We start from the raw sequence: 18,396 nt of genomic DNA on the forward strand, positions 1-18,396 counted from the left end.
GGGTGTGAATTGGGATGATGTTTTTGCAGGGAAATGTACTATGGACATGTGGTCATTGTTTAAGGATCTCTTGCAGGATGTTAGGGATAAATTTGTCCTGGTGAGGAAGATAAAGAATGGTAGGGTGAAGGAACCATGGGTGACAAGTGAAGTGGAGAATCTAGTCAGGTGGAAGAAGGTAGCATACATGAGGTTTAGGAAGCAAGGATCAGATGGGTCTATTGAGGAACATAGGGTAGCAAGAAAGGAGCTTAAGAAGGGGCTGAGAAGAGCAAGAAGGGGGCATGAGAAGGCCTTGGTGAGTAGGGTAAGGGAAAACCCCAAGGCTTTCTTCAATTATGTGAAGAACAAAAGGATGACATGAGTGAAGGTAGGACTGATTAGAGATAAAAGTGGGAAGATATTCCTGGAGGCTGTGGAAGTGAGCGAGGTCCTCAATGAATACTTCTCTTTGGTATTCACCAATGAGAGGGAACTTGATGACAGTGAGGACAATATGAATGAGGTTGATGTTCTGGAGCATGTTGATATTAAGGGAGAAGCGGTGTTGGAGTTGTTAAAATACATTAGGACAGATAAGTACCCGGGCCCTGACAAAATATTCCCCAGGCTGCTCCACGAGGCGAGGGAAGAGATTGCTGAGCCTCTGCCCAGGATCTTTATGTCCTCGTTGTCCACAGGAATGGTACTGGAGGATTGGAGGGAGGCATATGTTGTCCCCTTGTTCAAAAAATGTAGTAGGGATAGTCCAGGTAATTATAGACCAGTGAGCCTTACGTCTGTGGTGGGAAAGCTGTTGGGAAAGCTGTTGGGAAAGATTCTTAGAGATAGGATCTATGGGCATTTAGAGAATCATGGTCTGATCAGGGACAGTCAGCATGGCTTTGTGAAGGGCAGATCATGTCTAACAAGCCTGATAGAGTTCTTTGAGAAGGATCTTACTGAAACGTATAAAATTCTAAAGGGATTGGACAGGCTAGATGCAGGAAGATTGTTTCCGATGTTGGGGAAGTCCAGAATGAGGGGTCACAGTTTAAGGATAAAGGGGAAGCCTTTTAGGACCGAGATGAGGAAAAACTTCTTCACACAGAGAGTGGTGAATCTGTGGAATTCCCTGCCACAGGAAACAGTTGAGGCCGGTTCATTGGCTATATTTAAGAGGAAGTTAGATATGGCCCTTGTGGCTAAAGGGATCAGGGGGTATGGAGAGAAAGCAGGTACAGGGTTCTGAGTTGGATGATCAGCCATGATCATACTGAATGGCGGTGCAGGCTCGAAGGGCCGAATGGCCTATTCCTGCACCTATTTTCTATGTTTCTATGTTTCTATGTGACCAGGCATATAGATGAGGGTAGTGCAGTGGATGTGATCTACATGGATTTTAGTAAGGCATTTGACAAGGTTCCATACGGTAGGCTTATTCAGAAAGTCAGAAGGCATGGGATGCGGGGAAGTCTGGCCAGGTGGATTCAGAATTGGCTTGTAGAGGATTGTCAAAGATTGCAGAGAGACATTGATAGGATGCAGAAGTGGGCTGAGAAGTGGCAGATGGAGGTCAACCTAGAGAAGTGTGAGGTGGTAGACTTTGGAAGGACAAACTCCAAGGCAGAGTACAAAGTAAATGGCAGGATACTTGGTACCGTGGAGGAGCAGAGGGATCTGGGGGTACATGTCCACAGATCCCTGAAAGTTGCCTCACAGGTAGATAGGGTAGTTAAGAAAGCTTATGGGGTGTTAGCTTTCATAAGTCGAGGGATAGAGTTTAAGAGACGTGAGGTAATGATGCAGCTCTATAAAACTCTGGTTAGGCTACACTTAAGAGTACTGTGTCCAGTTCTGGTTGCCTCACTATAGGAAGAATGTGGAAGCATTGTAAAGGGTACAGAGGAGATTTACCAGGGTGCTGCCTGGTTTAGAGAGTATGGATTATGATCAGAGATTAAGGGAGCTAGGGCATTACTCTTTGGAGAGAAGGAGGATGAGAGGAGACATGATAGAGGTGTACAAGATATTAAGAGGAATAGACAGAGTGGACAGCCAGCGCCTCTTCCCCAGGGTACCACTGCTCAGTACAAGAGGACATGGCTTTAAGGTGAGGGGGAGGGAAGTTCAAGGGGAATATTAGAGGAAGGTTTTTCACTCAGAGAGTGGTTGGTGTGTGGAATGCACTGCTTGAGTCCGTGGTGGAGGCAGAGACACTAATGAAGTTTAAGAGACTACTAGACAGGTATATGGAGGAATTTAAGGTGGGGGTTTATATGGGAGGCAGGCTTTGAGGGTCAGTACAACATTGTGAGCTGAAGGGCCTGTAATGTGCTGTACTATTCTATGTTCTATGATATTTGTGTGGAGTTTTGTATAGGTATGTTCTAATGAGACAGGGAAGTTATGGTAGGGTACAGGAGACGTGGTGTACAAAGGCTGTAATAAATCTAGACAAGAAGAAAAGAAAAGCTTACAAAAGGTTCAGAGAGCTAGATAATGTTAGAGAACTAGAAGGTTATAAGGCTACTAGGTAGGAGGTTAAGAAGGAAGTTACGAGAGCCAGAAGGGGCCATGAGAAGGCCTTGGCGGGCAGAATTAAAGAAAATCCCAAGTCATTCTACAAGTATGTGAAGAGCAAGAGGATAAGAAGTGAATGAATAGGACCTATCAAGTGTGACAGTGGGGAAGTGTGTATGGAACTGGAGGAAATAGCAGAGGTACTTAAGGAATACATTACTTCAGTATTCACTATGGAAAAGGATCTTGGTGATTGCAGTGCAGAATTGCAGCGGATTGAAAAGCTTGAGCATGTAGATATTAAGAAAGAGCAACACGTACAACAAGCTGGAGGAACTCAGCAGGTCAGGCACCATCCGTGGAAACGAGCAGTCAAAGTTTCAGGCCAAGTCGTTGACTACTCTTTTTGATGGATGCTGCCCGACCTGCTGAGTTCCTCCAGCTTGTTGTACATGTTGCTTTGACCCCAGCATCTGCAGTGTGCTTTGTATTAAGAAAGAGGATGTGCAGGAGCTTTTGGAAAGCATTAAGTTGGATAAGTCGCTGGGACGGGACGAAATGTACCCCAGACTACTGTGGGAGGCGAGGGAGGAGATTGCTGAGCCTCTGGCGTTGATCTTTACGTCATCAATGGGGACAGGATTGGAGGGTTGTGGATGTTGTTCCTTTATTCAAGAAAGGGAGTAGAGATAGACCAGGAAATAATAGACCAGAAAGTCTTACCTCTGTGGTTGGTAAGTTGATGGAGAAGATCCTGAGAGGCAGGATTTATGAACATTTAGAGAGGTATAATATGATTAGGAGTAATTCAGCATGGCTTTGTCAAGGGCAGGTCGTGTCTTACGAGCCTGATTTAATTTTTTGAGGATGTGACTAAACACATTGATAAGGAAGAGCAGTAGATTTAGTGTATATGGATTTCAGCAAGGTATTTGATAAGGTACCCCATGCAAGGTTTATTGAGAAAGTAAGGAGGCATGGGATCCAAGGAGACCTTGCTTTGTGGATCCAGAACTGGCTTGCCCACAGAAGGCAAAGAGTGGTTATAGACGGGTCATATTCTGCTTGGAGGTCCGGTCACCAATGGAGTGCCTCGGGGATCTGTTCTGGGACCCTTACTCTTCATGATTTTTATAAATAACCTGGATAAGGAAGTGGAGGGATGGGTTAGTAAGTTTGCTGATGACACAAAGGTTGGAGGTGTTGTGGATAGTGTGGAGGGCTGTCAGAGGTTACAGCGGGACATTGATAGGATGCAAAACTGGGCTGAGAAGTGGCAGATGGAGTTCAACCCAGATAGTGTGAAATAGTTCATTTTGGTAGGTCAAATATGATGGCGGAATATACTATTAATGGTAAGACTCTTGGCAGTGTGGAGGAGCAGAGGGATCTTGGAGTCCAAGTCCATAGGATGCTCAAAGCTCCTGCGCAGTTTGACTCTGTGGTTGAGAAGGCATATGGTGTATTGGCCTTCATCAATCGTGGAATTGAATTTAGGAGCCGAGAGGTAGTATTGCAGCTATATTGGACCCTGGTCAGACCCCACTTGGAGTACTGTGCTCAATTCTGGTCACCTCACTACAGGAAGGATGTGGAAGCCTTAGAAAGGGTGCAGAGGAGATTTACAAGGATGTTGCCTGGATTGGGGAGCATTCCTTATAAGAATAGGTTGAGTGAACTCAGCCTTTTCTCCTTGGAGCGCTGGAGGATGGGGGGGGGGGTGACCTAATAGAGGTGTATAAGATGATGAGAGACATTGATTGTGTGGATAGTCAGAGGCTTTTTCCCAGGGCTGAAATGGCTATCACAAGAGGACACAGTTTTAAGGTGCTTGGAAGTAGATACAGAGAAGTATCGGGTAAGTTTTTTACTCAGAGAGTGGTGAGCGCGTGGAATGGGCTGTCAGCAATTGTGGTGGAGGCGAATATAATTGGGTCTTTTAAGAGACTTCTGGGTAGGTACATGGAGCTTAGTAAAATAGAGGGCTATTATTAACCCTAGGTAATTTCTAAAGTAAGTACGTATTCGGCACAGCATTTTGGGCCAAGGGGGCTGTATTGTGCTGTAGTTTTTCTATGTTTCTATTAAACCTTTCAACTGTCACCCTTAATCCATGACCTGTAATTGTTGTCCCACCCAACCTCAGTGGAAAAAAACCTGCTTGCATTTACCCTATCTATATCCCGCATAATTTTGTATACCCCTGTCAAATTTCCCCTCAATTTTCTGTATTCCAAGGAATAAATTCCTAACCTAGTCAATATTTCCTTATAATTCAGGTCTGCCAGTCCTGGTAACAGTCTTCTCTGTACTCTTTCATTTAGCCATTGTCATACCTTCTTTGTAATTGCATCAAGGTGTTGAGCCCTATATAGATCTTCAGAGATGTAGACATGCAGGAACTTGAGACTGCTCACCCTTTTCAGTTCTGAACCCTCAATGAGAATGAGTGCGTGTTCTCTTCATTTCCCCTTTCTCGAGTCCACAATCAATTTCTCGGTCTTACTGGTGTTGGGAGCAAGGTTGTGTTGTGACACCACGCAACACTCAACTATCTGATCTGTCTCACTCTTGTATGGCTTCTCATCACCATATGAAATTCTGCCAACAATAGCTGTGTCTTCAGTAAACTTATAGTCTACTCTAGCAGTGTAAGTGTCATGCACCCACCTCTCCAGGGTAGTGATGCTGAGAGTCAATAAATATGGGCAGAAGGAATCAGGGAAGTGTTAACAGCAACTGTAGGATCAGCTGCTTCGATACAGGGGTGGAATAGAGGGACTGATATTGATATTATTGAATGTTGTCCATCTGAAATTTGGCCTTGAATTTTAGGGGAGATCAAGACAGGGGAGCAACCTGAGCTGTCTAATGATCAGAAGGCTTTGTATGTGTTAAATCATTGGGAAGATATGCCGGAACATTCTTTTAAAATGGTGCCTGAGCACATAGAAATCCGGAATCTCCAGAAATCCGACAATCCAGGAATGTCACAGGTAAGCAAGAATACTATCCCATTATTTTCCTTTTGTGAAATTAACGGACACTGGAGGACAGTACCTGGAGAAGAGGACAGAGTGTTTCCAGACACATGAACATCCATCTGTTACCAATTTGTTCCAGGAGTCAACTGTTAAACGCTGTGGTACTCTGCAACTGCCTCATTGATCAGGTCTGCAGTTGGAAAATGGGAAAGAATGCTGATGAGGTCTGTAGAATGGTGCTAAATGTGGCAGATAAGTAACAGAAAGACAGTAAATATAGAAACAATAAAATCATTTAATCTCTCCCATCTCTATTGGCTCCATGCATAGATTACCATTCTGATCTTCCAGAGGACCAATTTTGTCCCTTGCAATCCTTTTGCTCTTAACATCTCTGTAGAATCCTTTAGGATTTTGCTTCGCCTTGTCTACTAAGGCAACCTCATGCCTTCTTTTAGCCCTCCTAAATTTTTTCTTAAGTGTTCTCTTGCATTTCTTATACTCCATAAGCTCCTCATTTGTTTGTAACTGCCTAGACTTGCAATGCACCTCCTTTTTCTTCTTCACCAGGGCCTCAGTATCTCCTGAAAAACAAGATTCCCAACAGCTGTTATCTTTACCCTTTATTATGAAAGGCACATACAAGCTTTGCACTATCAAAATTTCACTGAAGGAAGACCTTCAAGTACATCTTTGCCAGAAAACAGCTTGACATAATCCGTATTTGCCAGATCCTTTCCGATACCATCAAAATTGGCTTTTCTCCAATTTAGAATCTTAACCCTTGGACAAGACCTATCTTTTTGAATATTTACTTTGAAACTAATGCATTATGCTCACTAGTTTCAAAGTGTTCCCCTACACAAACTTCTATCACCTGTGCTGTCACGTTCCCTAATAGCAGTTGGACGGCATGGTAGCAAAATGAATAGCACAACGCTTTACAGAATAGCTGACCCAGGACAATTCCCGCTGCTGCCTGTAAGGAGATTGTACGCTCTTGCCGTGACTGTGCAGGCTTCCTCCATCTGCTCTGGTTTCCTCCCACAATTCAAAGACGTACCAGTGGTTAGGTTAATTGGTTATTGTAACTTGTCACATGATTAGGCTAGGATAAAATTGAGGGATAACTGAGCAACGTGTTTTGAAGGACTGGAAGGGCCTACTTCACACTGTATCTCAATAAATAAATAATTCAAGTATCTCTTACTTTCTCATTGGGACTTCTACATACTATTTAACCATATAACAATTACAGCACGGAAACAGGCCATTGACCCGCACTCAGCCCATAACCCTCCATTCCTTTCCTGTCTATATACCTATCCAATTTTACTTTAAATGACAATACCGAACCTGCCTCTACCACTTCTACTGGAAGCTCGTTCCACACAACTACCACTCTCTGAGTAAAGAAATTCCCCCTCGTGTTACCCTTAAACTTTTGCCCCCTAACTCTCAACTCATGTCCTCTTGTTTGAATCTCCCCTACTGTCAATGGAAAAAAAGCCTATCCACATCAACTCTATCTATCCCCCTCATAATTTTAAATACCTCTATCAAGTCCCCCCTCAACCTCCTACGTTCCAAAGAATAAAAACTTAACTTGTTCAACCTTTCCCTGTAACTTAGGTGCTAAAACCCAGGTAACATTCTAGTATATCTTCTCAGTACTCTCTCTATTTTGTTGACATCTTTCCTTTAATTTGGTGACCAGAACTATACACAAAACTCTAAATTCGGTCTTAGCAATGCCTTGTACAATTTTAACATTATATCCCAACTCCTATACTCAATGCTCTGATTTATAAAGGCCAACATACCAAAAGCTTTCTTCACCACCCTATCCACATGAGATTCCACCTTCAGGGAACTATGCACCATTATTCCTAGATCACTCCCTTCTACTGCATTCTTCAATGCCCTACCATTTACCATGTATGACCTAATTGGATCATTGCTACCAAAATGTAGCACCTCACACTTATCAGCGTTAAACTCCATCTGCCATCATTCAGCCCACTCTTCTAACTGGCCTAAATCTCTCTGCAAGCTTTGAAAACCTACTTCATTATCCACAACGCCACCTACCTTAGTATCATCTGCATACTTACTAATCCAATTCACCACCCCATCATCCAGATCATTAATGTATATGACAAAAAACATTGGACCCAGCACAGATCCCTGAGGCACACCACTAGTCACTGGCCTCCAACCTGACAAACAGTTATCCACCACTACTCTCTGGCATCTCCCATCCAGCCACTGTTGAATCCATTTTACTACTTCAATAATAACACCTAAAGATTGAACCTTCCTAACTAACCTTGCATGTGGAACCTTGTCAAAGGCCATACTGAAGTCCATATAGACAACATCCACTGCTTTACCCTCGTCAACTTTCCTAGTAACCTCTTCAAAAAATTTAATAAGATTTGTCAAACATGACCTTCCACGCACAAATCCATGTTGACTGTTCCTAATCAGACTCTGTCGATCCAGATAATTATATATACTATCTCTGAGAATATTTTCCATTAATTTACCCACCAGTGACGTCAAACTGACAGGCCTATAATTGCTAGGTTTACTCTTAGAACCCTTTTTAAACAATGGAATCACATGAGCAATACGCCAATCCTCTGGCACCATCCCCGTTTCTAATGACATTTGAAATATTTCAATGCCCCTGCTATTTCCATACTAACTTCCCTCAAGGTCCTAGGGATATCCTGTTAGGACCTGGAGATTTATCCACTTTTATATTCTTTCAAAGTGCCAGTACTTCCTCCTCTTTAATCGTCATAGTTTCCATAACTTCCCTACTTGTTTCCCTTACCTTACACAATTCAATATCCTTTTCCTTAGTGAATACCGAAGAAAAGAAATTGTTCAAAATCTCTCCCATCTCTTTCAGCTCCACACATAGCTGTCCACTCTGATTCTCTAAAGGACTAATTTTATCCTCACTATCCTTTTGCTATTAATATAACTGTTGAAACCCTTTGGTTTTATTTTCACCTTACTTGCCAAAGCAACCTCATATCTTATTTTAACTTTTCTAATTTCTTTCTTAAGAATCTTCTTATGTTCTTTATATTCCTCGAGCACCTCATTTATTCCATGCTGCCTATATTTATTGTGGATGTCTTTTTCCTAACCAAGTTTCCAATACCCCTTGAAAACCATGGCTCTCAAACTTTTAACCTTTCCTTTCAACCTAACAAGAACAAAGATTCTGTAGCCTCAAAATTTCTCCTTTAAATGACCTCCATTTCTCTATTACATCCTTCTCATAAAATTAATTGTCCCAATCCACTCCTCCTAAATCCTTCCACATCTCCTTAAAGTTAGCCTTTCTCCAATCAAAAATTTCAAACCTGGGTCCAGTCCTATCCTTCTCCATAATTATATTGAAACTAATGGCATTGTGATCACTGGACTCGAAGTGCTCCCCAACACATACCTCCGTCACCTGACCTATTTCATTCCCTAACAGGAGATCCAACACTGCCCCTTCTCTAGTTGGTACCTCTATGTATTGTTGCAAAAAACTATCCTGCACACATTTTACAAACTCCAAACCATCCATCCCTTTTACAGTATGGGCTTCCCAGTCTATGTGTGGAATATTAAAATCTCCCACAATCACAACCTTGTGCTTACTACAAATATCTGCTATCTCCTTGCAAATTTGTTCCTCCAATTCTCGTTCCCCATTAGGTGATCTATAATACACCCCTATAAGTGTTGCTATACCTTTCCTATTCCTCAATTCGACCCAAATAGTCTCCCTAGATGAGCCCTCTAATCTATCCTGCCAGAGCGCCACTGTAATATTTTCTCTGACAAGCAACGCAACACCTCCCCCCTTGTCCCTCCGATTCTATCACACCTGAAACAACGAAATCCAGGAATATTTAGTTGCCAATCACACCCCTCCTGCAACCATGTTTCACTAATAGCTACAACATTTTATTTCCAGGTATCAATCCATGCTCTAAGCTCTTCCACCTTTCTTACAATGCTCCTAGCAGTAAAATAAATGCATTTAAGAAATTCTCCACCTCTTCCTCTCTGTTTAGCTCTAACAGTACAAAGAACTTTACTGTCTTCTTTTTCTTCCTTCTCCCATACATCTGTTCCTACACTCTGGTTCCCCTCCCCCCTCGTATCTAGTTTAAATCCACTGGAGCCTCTCTAGCAAACCTACCTGCAAGAATATTTGTCCCCCTCGAGTTCAGATGTAAACCGTCCTGCTGGAACAGGTCCCACCTTCCCTGGAAAACTGCCCAATTATCTATAAATCTGAAGCCCTCCCTCCTGCACCATGTCTTCAGCCACGTGTTGATCTGTGCTATCTTACTATTTCTAAACCCACCTGCACGTGGCACTGGTAGCAATCCTGAGATTGCTATCCTGGAGGTCCTGTCCTTTAACTTGGCACCTAACTCCCTAAACTCACCTTTCAGGACCTCCTCACTCTTCCTACCCACGTCATTGATCCCTACATGGACCACGACATCCAGATCCTCACCCTCCCTCTTGAGAATACTGAGAACTTGATCCGAGATATCGCGGACCCTGGCACCAGGGAGGAAACAAACCATCCAGGATTCTCAATCTCTTCCACAGAACCTCCTATCTGTCCCCCTATCACTACTGCTCTCCTCTTTTCCCTCCTTCCCTTCTGAGCTGAGGGTCCAGTCTCGGTGCCAGAGACACAACCACTGCAACTTGTCCCTGGTGGTCGTCCCCGCCAACATTATCCAAAACGGTATACATTGTTGATGGGAACGGCCACAGGGGTGCTCTGCTCTTCCTGTCTTCTCCCCTTCCCTCTCCTGACAGTCACCCAACCACCTGTCTCCTGACTCCTAGGGGTGACTATCTCCCTGAAACTCCTGTCTATTTCTGCCTCTGCCTCCTGAATAATCCGAAGGTCATCCAGCTCCAGCTCCAGTTCCCTAACACGGTTTGTCAGGAGCTGCAGCTGGATGCACCTTTTGCAGGTGTAGTCATCAGGGACAGCTGTGCTCGCCCTGACTTCCCACATACTGCAAACGGAGCACTCAACTGCCCTAACTGCTGCCTCCATTACCTACTCCTAAGCTAATTAGATTAATTAAAGGAGCTTACTTGGCCTTACCTCACCTGGAGTGAAGCTCGTACTCAGCCTCTGCTTGCTTTTTAAATTCCCCCGCTGATCTCAGAGGCTGACCTTCAGGCGTCTGCGCAGTCTAGCCTCTTTGCCCCGATCAGTTTAAAAAAAAAAGCTTCTCTCCAAGCTTCTTTTACCTCTTCTTTTACCTTTCATACTGATGAAAGAAACTTTCCTGAACACATAGAACCATAGAACATAGAACATTACAACACAGAAACAGGCCCTTTGGCCCTTCTTGGCTGTGCCGAACAATTTTTCTGCCTAGTCCCACTGACCTGCACCTGGACCATATCCCTCCATACACCTCTCATCCATGTACCTGTCAGAGTTTTTCTTAAATGTTAAAAGTGAGCCTGCATTTACCACTTCATCTGACAGCTCATTTCACACTCCCACCACTCTCTGTGTGAAGAAACCACCCCAATGTTCCCTTTAAACTTTTCCCCCTTCACCCTTAACCCCTGTCCTCAGGTTTTTTTTTCTCCCCTAGACTCAGTGGAAAAAGCCTGCTTGCATTTACTCTATCTATACCCGTCATAATTTTATATATCTCTATCAAATCTCCCCTCATTCATCTACACTCCAGGCAATAAAGTCCTAACCTATTCAACCTTTCTCTGTAACTCAGTTTCTCAATTCCCAGCAACATCCTTGTAAACCTTCTCTGCACTCTTTCAACCTTATTAATATCCTTCCTGCAATTAGGTGACCAAAACTGCACACAATACTCCAAATTCAGCCTCACCAATGCCTTATACAACCTCACCATTACATTCCAACTCTTATACTCAATACTTTGATTTATAAAGACCAATGTACCAAAAGCTCTCTTTGTGACCCTATCTACCTGTGACACTACTTTTAGGGAATTATAAATCTGTATTCCCAGATCCCTCTGTTCTACTGCACTCCTCAGTGTCCTACCATTTGCCTTGTATGTTCTACCTTGGTTTGTCCTTCCAAAGTTAGCAATACCTCACATTTGTCTGCATTAAACTCCATCTGCCATTTGTCAGCCCATTTTTCCAGCTGGTCCAAATCCCTCTACAAGCTTTGAAAACCTTCCTCACTGTCCACTACACCTCCAATCTTTGTATCATCAGCAAATTTGCTGATCCAATTTACCACATTATCATCCAGATCATTGATATAGAATACAAATAACAATGGACCCAGCACTGATCCCTGTGGCACACCACTAGTCACAGGCCTCCGCTCAGAGAAGCAATCCTCCACTACCAGTCTCTGACTTCTCCCATTGAGCCAATGTCTAATCCAATTTACTACCTCTCCATGTATACCTAGCAACTTAATCTTCCTAACTAACCTCCCATGCCGGACCTTGTCAAAGGCCTTACTGAAGTCCATGTAGACAACATCCACTGCCTTCCCTTCACCCACTCTCCTGGTAACCTCCTCGAAAAACTCTAATAGATTTGTTAAACATGACCTACCGCGCACAAAGCCATGTTGACTCTCCCTAATAAGTCCCTGTCTATCCAAATACTTGTAGATCCTATCTCTTAGTACTCCTTCCAATAATTTACCTACTACTGACATCAAACTTACTGGCCTATAATTTCCCGGATTACTTTCAAAGCCTTTTTTAAACAACAGAACAACATGAGCTATCCTCCAATCCTCCAGCACCTCACCCATAGATACCAACATTTTAAATCTATCTGCCAGGGCCCTGCAATTTCAACACTAGTCTCCTTCAAGGTCCAAGGGAATTCCCTGTCATGTGCTGGGGATTTATCTACTCTGATTTGCCTCAAGACAGCAAGCACCTCCTCCTCTTCAATCTGTATAGGTTCCATGACCTCACTACTTGTTTGCCTTATTTCTATAGACTCCATGCCAGTTCCCTTAGTAAATACAGATGCAAAAAACCCATTTAAGATTTCCCCCATTTCTTTTGGTTCCGTACATAGCCAACCACTCTGGTCTTCAAGAGGACCACTTTTATCCCTTACTATCCTTTTGTGCTTAACATACCTATAGAAGCTCTTAGGATTATCTTTCTCCTTGACTGCCAAAGCAACCTCTTGTCTTCTTTTAGCCCTCCTGATTTCTGTCTTAAGTATTTTTTTCGCACTTTTTATACTCCTCAAGCATCTTATTTCCTCCCTGTTGCCTCTACATTTTATACATTTCTCTCTTTTTCTTTATCAGAGTTCCAATATCCCTCGAGAACCAAAGTTCCTTATTCTTATTCACTTTGCCTTTAGTCCTGACAGGAACATACAAACTCTGCACTCTCAAAATTTCTCCTTTGAAGGCCTGGAACAACCTGTCCCAATCCATGCTTTTTAGATCCTTTCTCGTTTCTTCAAATTTGGCCTTTTTCCAGTTTAGAAACTCAACCTGAGGACTAGATCTATCTTTATCCATGATCAAGTTGAAACTAATGGTGTTATGATCACTGGAACTGAAGTGTTCCCCTACACACACTTCCGTCACCTGTCCTAACTCGTTTCACAATAGGAGATCTAACATTGCATCCTCTGTAGTTGGCACCTCTATATATTGATTTAGAAAACTTTCCTGGATACATTTTACAAACTCTAACCTGTCTGGACCTTTTACAGTATGGGAGTCCCAATCAATATGTGGAAAATTAAAATCCCCTACTATCACAACTTTATGTTTCTTGCAGTTGTCTGCTATCTCTCTGCAGATTTGCTCCTTCAATTCTCGCTGACTATTGGGTGGTCTATAATACAACCCCATTAATGTGGTCATACCTTTCCTGTTTCTCAGCTCCACCCATATGGCCTCGGTAGACAAGCCCTCTAATCTATCCAGCCTGAGCACTGCTGTAACAATTTCCCTGACTAGCAAAGCCACCCCGCCCCACCCTTCATCCCTCTGCCTCTATCACGTCTGAAACATCCGAACCCTGGAACGTTAAGCTGCCAGTCCTACCCCTCCTGTAGCCAAGTTTCACTAATGGCTATAATGTCATAATTTCATGTGTCAATCCAGGCCCTCAGCTCTTCTGCTTTTCCCACAATACTCGTCGCATTGAAATAGACACACTTGGAAGATTATTACCACCACACACAACCCTTCTGTTTGTCACTTTGCATGAACTTTTAACAACATTTATTTTCACCCCCGCTCCACTATCTGCTCTTGACAAACGCATTTGACAAACTCTATCCCACCTAGTCCTTTTAAAGTATGGGAGTCCCTGTCAATATGTGCAAAGTTAAAATCACCTACAATAACAACCTTATATTTCTTGCAACATTCTGCGATCTCTCTACAGATTTGTTCCTCTGATTCCTGTGGTCTGCCCCATTAATGTTTTCATACCTTTCTTTTTCCTCACTTCCACCCATAAACCCTCACTCGACGAGTTCTCCAGTCTGTTGTGACTGAGCACTGCCATAATATTTTCCTTGACTCGTATCACCATCCCTCACCCTTTAATCATCCGGCCCTATCGTGTCTAAAACAGCAGAAGCCCATTATATTGAGCTGCCTCTCCTGTCCCTTCTGCAAACAACTCTTGCTAATGGCTACAATATCATAATTCCATGTGTTGATCCATTCCCTGAGCTCATCTGCCTTTCCTGTGATATTTCTTGCATTAAAATATATGAGGCTGCTTACCAAGTATTTCAGGAAAGTTACTGGCATGGTTAGAGCATTGGCTGATTGGTAGGAGGCAGTGAGTGGGAATAAAAGGATCCTTTTCTGGTTGGCTGCCAGTGACAGGTGGTGGTCTGCAGGGATCAGTGTTGGGGCCACTTCTTTCTATGCTGTAAATAAATTATTTAGCTAATGGAATAGATGGCTTTGTTGTGAAGTTTGCAGATGATAAGATTGGTGGAGGGGCAAGTACTTTGGCAGAAGAAATAAACGTGCAGACTATTTTCTAAATGTGTCACTGGCTTATTTGAGTTTTGGAGATTAGGCAAAGGAAATGTAGAGATGTACACTCAGACTGATATTTGTCTATCTCACTTTTCCAAGGGCAAAGTCCACATGTGGGTTGATATGTTCCCTGTTGATTTACCGGCACCTCCACCAGTCAATATAAAACCTCGCCAGCCAATCAGGTAAGAAAGATGGTACAGAACTAATAGTCTATTATTTTAGGACTAAAATAATTTTCTAAAGGTTCAAGCACTAAGAAGTTCTCTACCCTGTACTCTGATATTCTTTCTGAGTGTAGAGAAGGTACATTCCCTTCTCAACTTCCATCCTATCATGATGCTATTGCCATTTAGGTACCCACTATATCAACAATAGTTAATTGTTGAGTAGCGCACACAGAGTACTGGAGAAACTCAGCAGATCAGACAGCATCTATGGAGAGGAATAAAGAGCAGGCATTTCAGACTGAAATTTCATGTTGGCCTGCCTCTCATAGGAGAATATATTGTTATGTCTGCCTGGAGATAACACATTCTTATTTCAGAAATACATTCTTAATAACCCATAGTGCCACTTGAACAAACATTTACTTCTCTAAATCATGACTGATTTTAGCTTTAACGGATGAAATTAGAACTGGATCAGTACATGTAATTATAATCACATGGCCATTATGGAGGCTTGGTTGTGAGAGGGATAGGACTTTAAATCAGGATGCAGCCTTGATTAAAGAGTATGAACGAAAAGGAGAGGTTTGACAAATTTGGGTCATTTTCTCGGAAGCGTCAGAGACTTGATCCATTTCTAAGTTTATGAGAGAGGCCTAGATGGAATAGACAGTAAGAATCTGCTTCCCTGGATAGAATTGTCAATTTCTTGAGGTCATGGATTTAAAGTGAAAAGTAGAAGGGTAAGTTGAAGGGAGATATGCAAGACATTTTTTTTTACAAAGAAAGTAGTAGGTGCCTGGAAGGGGCTGCCAAGTGTAGTGATGGAAGCAGATGTGATAGAGGTGTTTTAGATGGACATGTGAATACGTAGGGAATGGAAGGTATGGATCATGGACAGGCAGAAATGATTTAGTTTAATTTGGCATCGTGTTTGGCAAAGACATGTGGTCTGAAGTGCCAGTCCTTGTACTGTTCTATCCACACCCCTGAGTATCATTCACCCTGCCCCTATAGCAACACCTTTACTCAGTCCATGTCTTTAAACCCATAACTGAGTCTCCTGTTCTCTTCCCCCATGGCTGATTAACCCTCCCTGAACCTCTCCACAACTGAATATCCTATTCAGAGTCCTCATTAATCTAAATACTTGTCAGATATCCAGCTAAAATAAGTATACTTTTCTGTCTCCGACGATTGTCTCCGACAATAACATGATATTTTTCTCTGAACTTCCCCAGTCGTTGAATATTTTGCAGATAGTTCTACTTAACAGAATGAGCTTCTCTGTTCTCCCCTGAATGGACAGCTCTGTGTAATATACACCAATGGATGGTGGGAATTGGAAAATAGATCTCTTGTGAGCTGAACTGGTTCTTTCCATAGATCTGACCATCAATCGATCATTTACGTTAACCATTTGAATTTGTTTCTGATTATTCACAGTTCAGAGAAATATTTAAGTACCACTGTACAATCAAGGAATATTTTTTCTTTTGTCTATTGTAATTAATTTACTGCACCATTTCACTATTACTCATGTTTATTGTTTACTGTTCTATGTTGATTAGCTATGAGATGAGAGTGATTATCTGGAACACAGATGATGTGCCACTTGATGATGTGAATCCACTGACAGGAGTCCGATCCAGTGATATCTACATCAAAGGGTACTTAGCAAATAAATATATAACAAATATAAATAAATATTAAATAGTCTGTTGTTGCGCAGAAATATTAGCAGCCAGATCTCTCTGTCCCCACCATCTCCCTTTCTTCATATGTCCCCACCAGTTCATTTTCCCATCTTTCCCAACCATCCATGTGTCTGAACCATCTCTCTTTCTTCATCTATTACCCCTGGAGGACAGAGGGGACAGACAGAGAAAGGGAGACGGTGGGGATGGACGGAGAAAGGGAGACGGTGGGATCGGACGGTGAAAGGGAGACGGTGGGGACGGACGGAGAAAGGGAGACGGTGGGGATGAAGAAAGGGAGACAGTGGAGACGGACGGGGAAAGGGAGACAGTGGGATCGGACAGGGAAAGGGAGATGGTGGGGATGGAGAAAGGGAAACGGTGGGGATGGACGGGGAAAGGGAGAAGGTGTGGTTGAACAGGGAAAGGGAGACAGTGGGGATGGACGGGGAAAGGGAGACAGTGGGATTGGACAGGGAAAGGGAAACGGTGGGGACGGACGGGGAAAGGGAATGGTGAGGATATATGGGGGATGGAGTGTTGAGTATTACCACTGTGTTTGAGGTGGGCTGAATTGGAGGATGGAGTTGGTGAGAATTCCCACATTATTTAGAGTAATATGAATTGGAGGTTGGAATTGGTGAACATTCCCACTGTATTTGGGGTGGGTTGATTTTGGGGATGGAGCTGGTGGGTGTTCCCACATTATTTGGGGTGGTGTGAATTGTGCTGGTGGGTGGGTGGGATTGATAGAATGATTGGGATGTAGCTGGTGGACTGATGGCGTACAGAACTGTGTGGAGTGCTTAGAGTGAATTGTTCCAGGAGCAAAAGTGGATTTGAGAAAGTGATAGAGTGATACACATTGTTGTTGAATTAATGGGATGATTTGAATTCGGGGTTGTTATAGATGTGGGGTGGATGGAGTGTGATTGTAATGTGATTGAGGTGTGTGTATGAACCCTACAACATGAAGACTTTCAGGTGACTTCACTTGAAAGATCCAAGATATACGTATTGAATGGGAAGGATTGTGACTATTAATGATTAGATTTTCTCAGTAGAACGTTTTATCTTTATATGAAAGCTCTGATAAGCTTGCGCCGGGGTCATATCACGTCTCCCTTTGCTGAATGAAGAATTGAATTGTAAACTATCCCAAACCGGTTTGGAGAATGTCCCTTAACTGATCAGAGTGGGTACTGTAGTTATATCCACTGCTCTCTTCAGGATCATGTGGATAAACCATTCAATTAATATTGTCTCCACCCCCAAACCCACAACTGACTTTCACTTCCTCCCCCTATCACCCCCACCCAAGAAACTCCTCGTTGACATGCAAGTAGTTTATAAGAACTATGTGGCAATGTGGTGGGAACAATTCAGAGTGGAATGAGATTTAGGAAAAAACAAATATGATCCTCAACAATGCCATCCCCACAGAAAAACCAAACCTTATGTGTCAAATTATTGCTTAATTTTGCAGCTGGTTGAAAGGTTTGGAAAATGATAAACAAGAGACTGACGTCCACTTTAACTCTCTGACTGGTGAAGGAAATTTCAACTGGCGGTTTGTTTTTCGCTTTGACTATTTGCCAACGGAGAAAGAAATTATTTATAAGAAGAAAGAATCAATTTTTTCCATGGAGGAATCAGAGTTTCGGCAGCCTGCTGTACTCATGCTGCAGCTCTGGGATTATGATCTGATTTCTGCAAATGATTTTCTTGGTAAGTATTTAAAATATCCTGCTTCCAGAATTGTTTTGCAAATTTTTGGCTTTTTCCTAAATATTCATTTTTCTACTGAAAAATTTTCAAACTACAGAAGAAGTAGAGAAGTTTCTTAAGATGATGTCAGGTGCGAGATCATTACGCCAGTAGTAATAACAAAAATTACAAGATTTATAACATCTTTTAAAAGGGATGCAAGTGACTATACAGACAAAAAAAGTTCAAACATGTTTGGCAAAGAGGTTGGAAATTAGATTGTC

General features: G+C 42.6%; 1 protein-coding gene across 1 annotated transcript in view; it reads left to right on the forward strand.

Moving 5' to 3' along the window:
* The window catches only part of fer1l4 (fer-1 like family member 4), a 477,640-nt gene that overhangs the window by 440,659 nt on the left and 18,585 nt on the right, over window positions 1–18,396 (forward strand). Inside the window, 4 exon segments of the mRNA XM_073062298.1 lie at window positions 5,338–5,498; window positions 14,638–14,723; window positions 16,280–16,378; window positions 17,892–18,133. Of these exon segments, the coding sequence (XP_072918399.1) occupies window positions 5,338–5,498; window positions 14,638–14,723; window positions 16,280–16,378; window positions 17,892–18,133 (588 nt within the window).

The sequence above is a fragment of the Hemitrygon akajei genome, chromosome 11 (assembly GCF_048418815.1).
Source record: "Hemitrygon akajei chromosome 11, sHemAka1.3, whole genome shotgun sequence".
NCBI lineage: Eukaryota > Metazoa > Chordata > Chondrichthyes > Myliobatiformes > Dasyatidae > Hemitrygon > Hemitrygon akajei.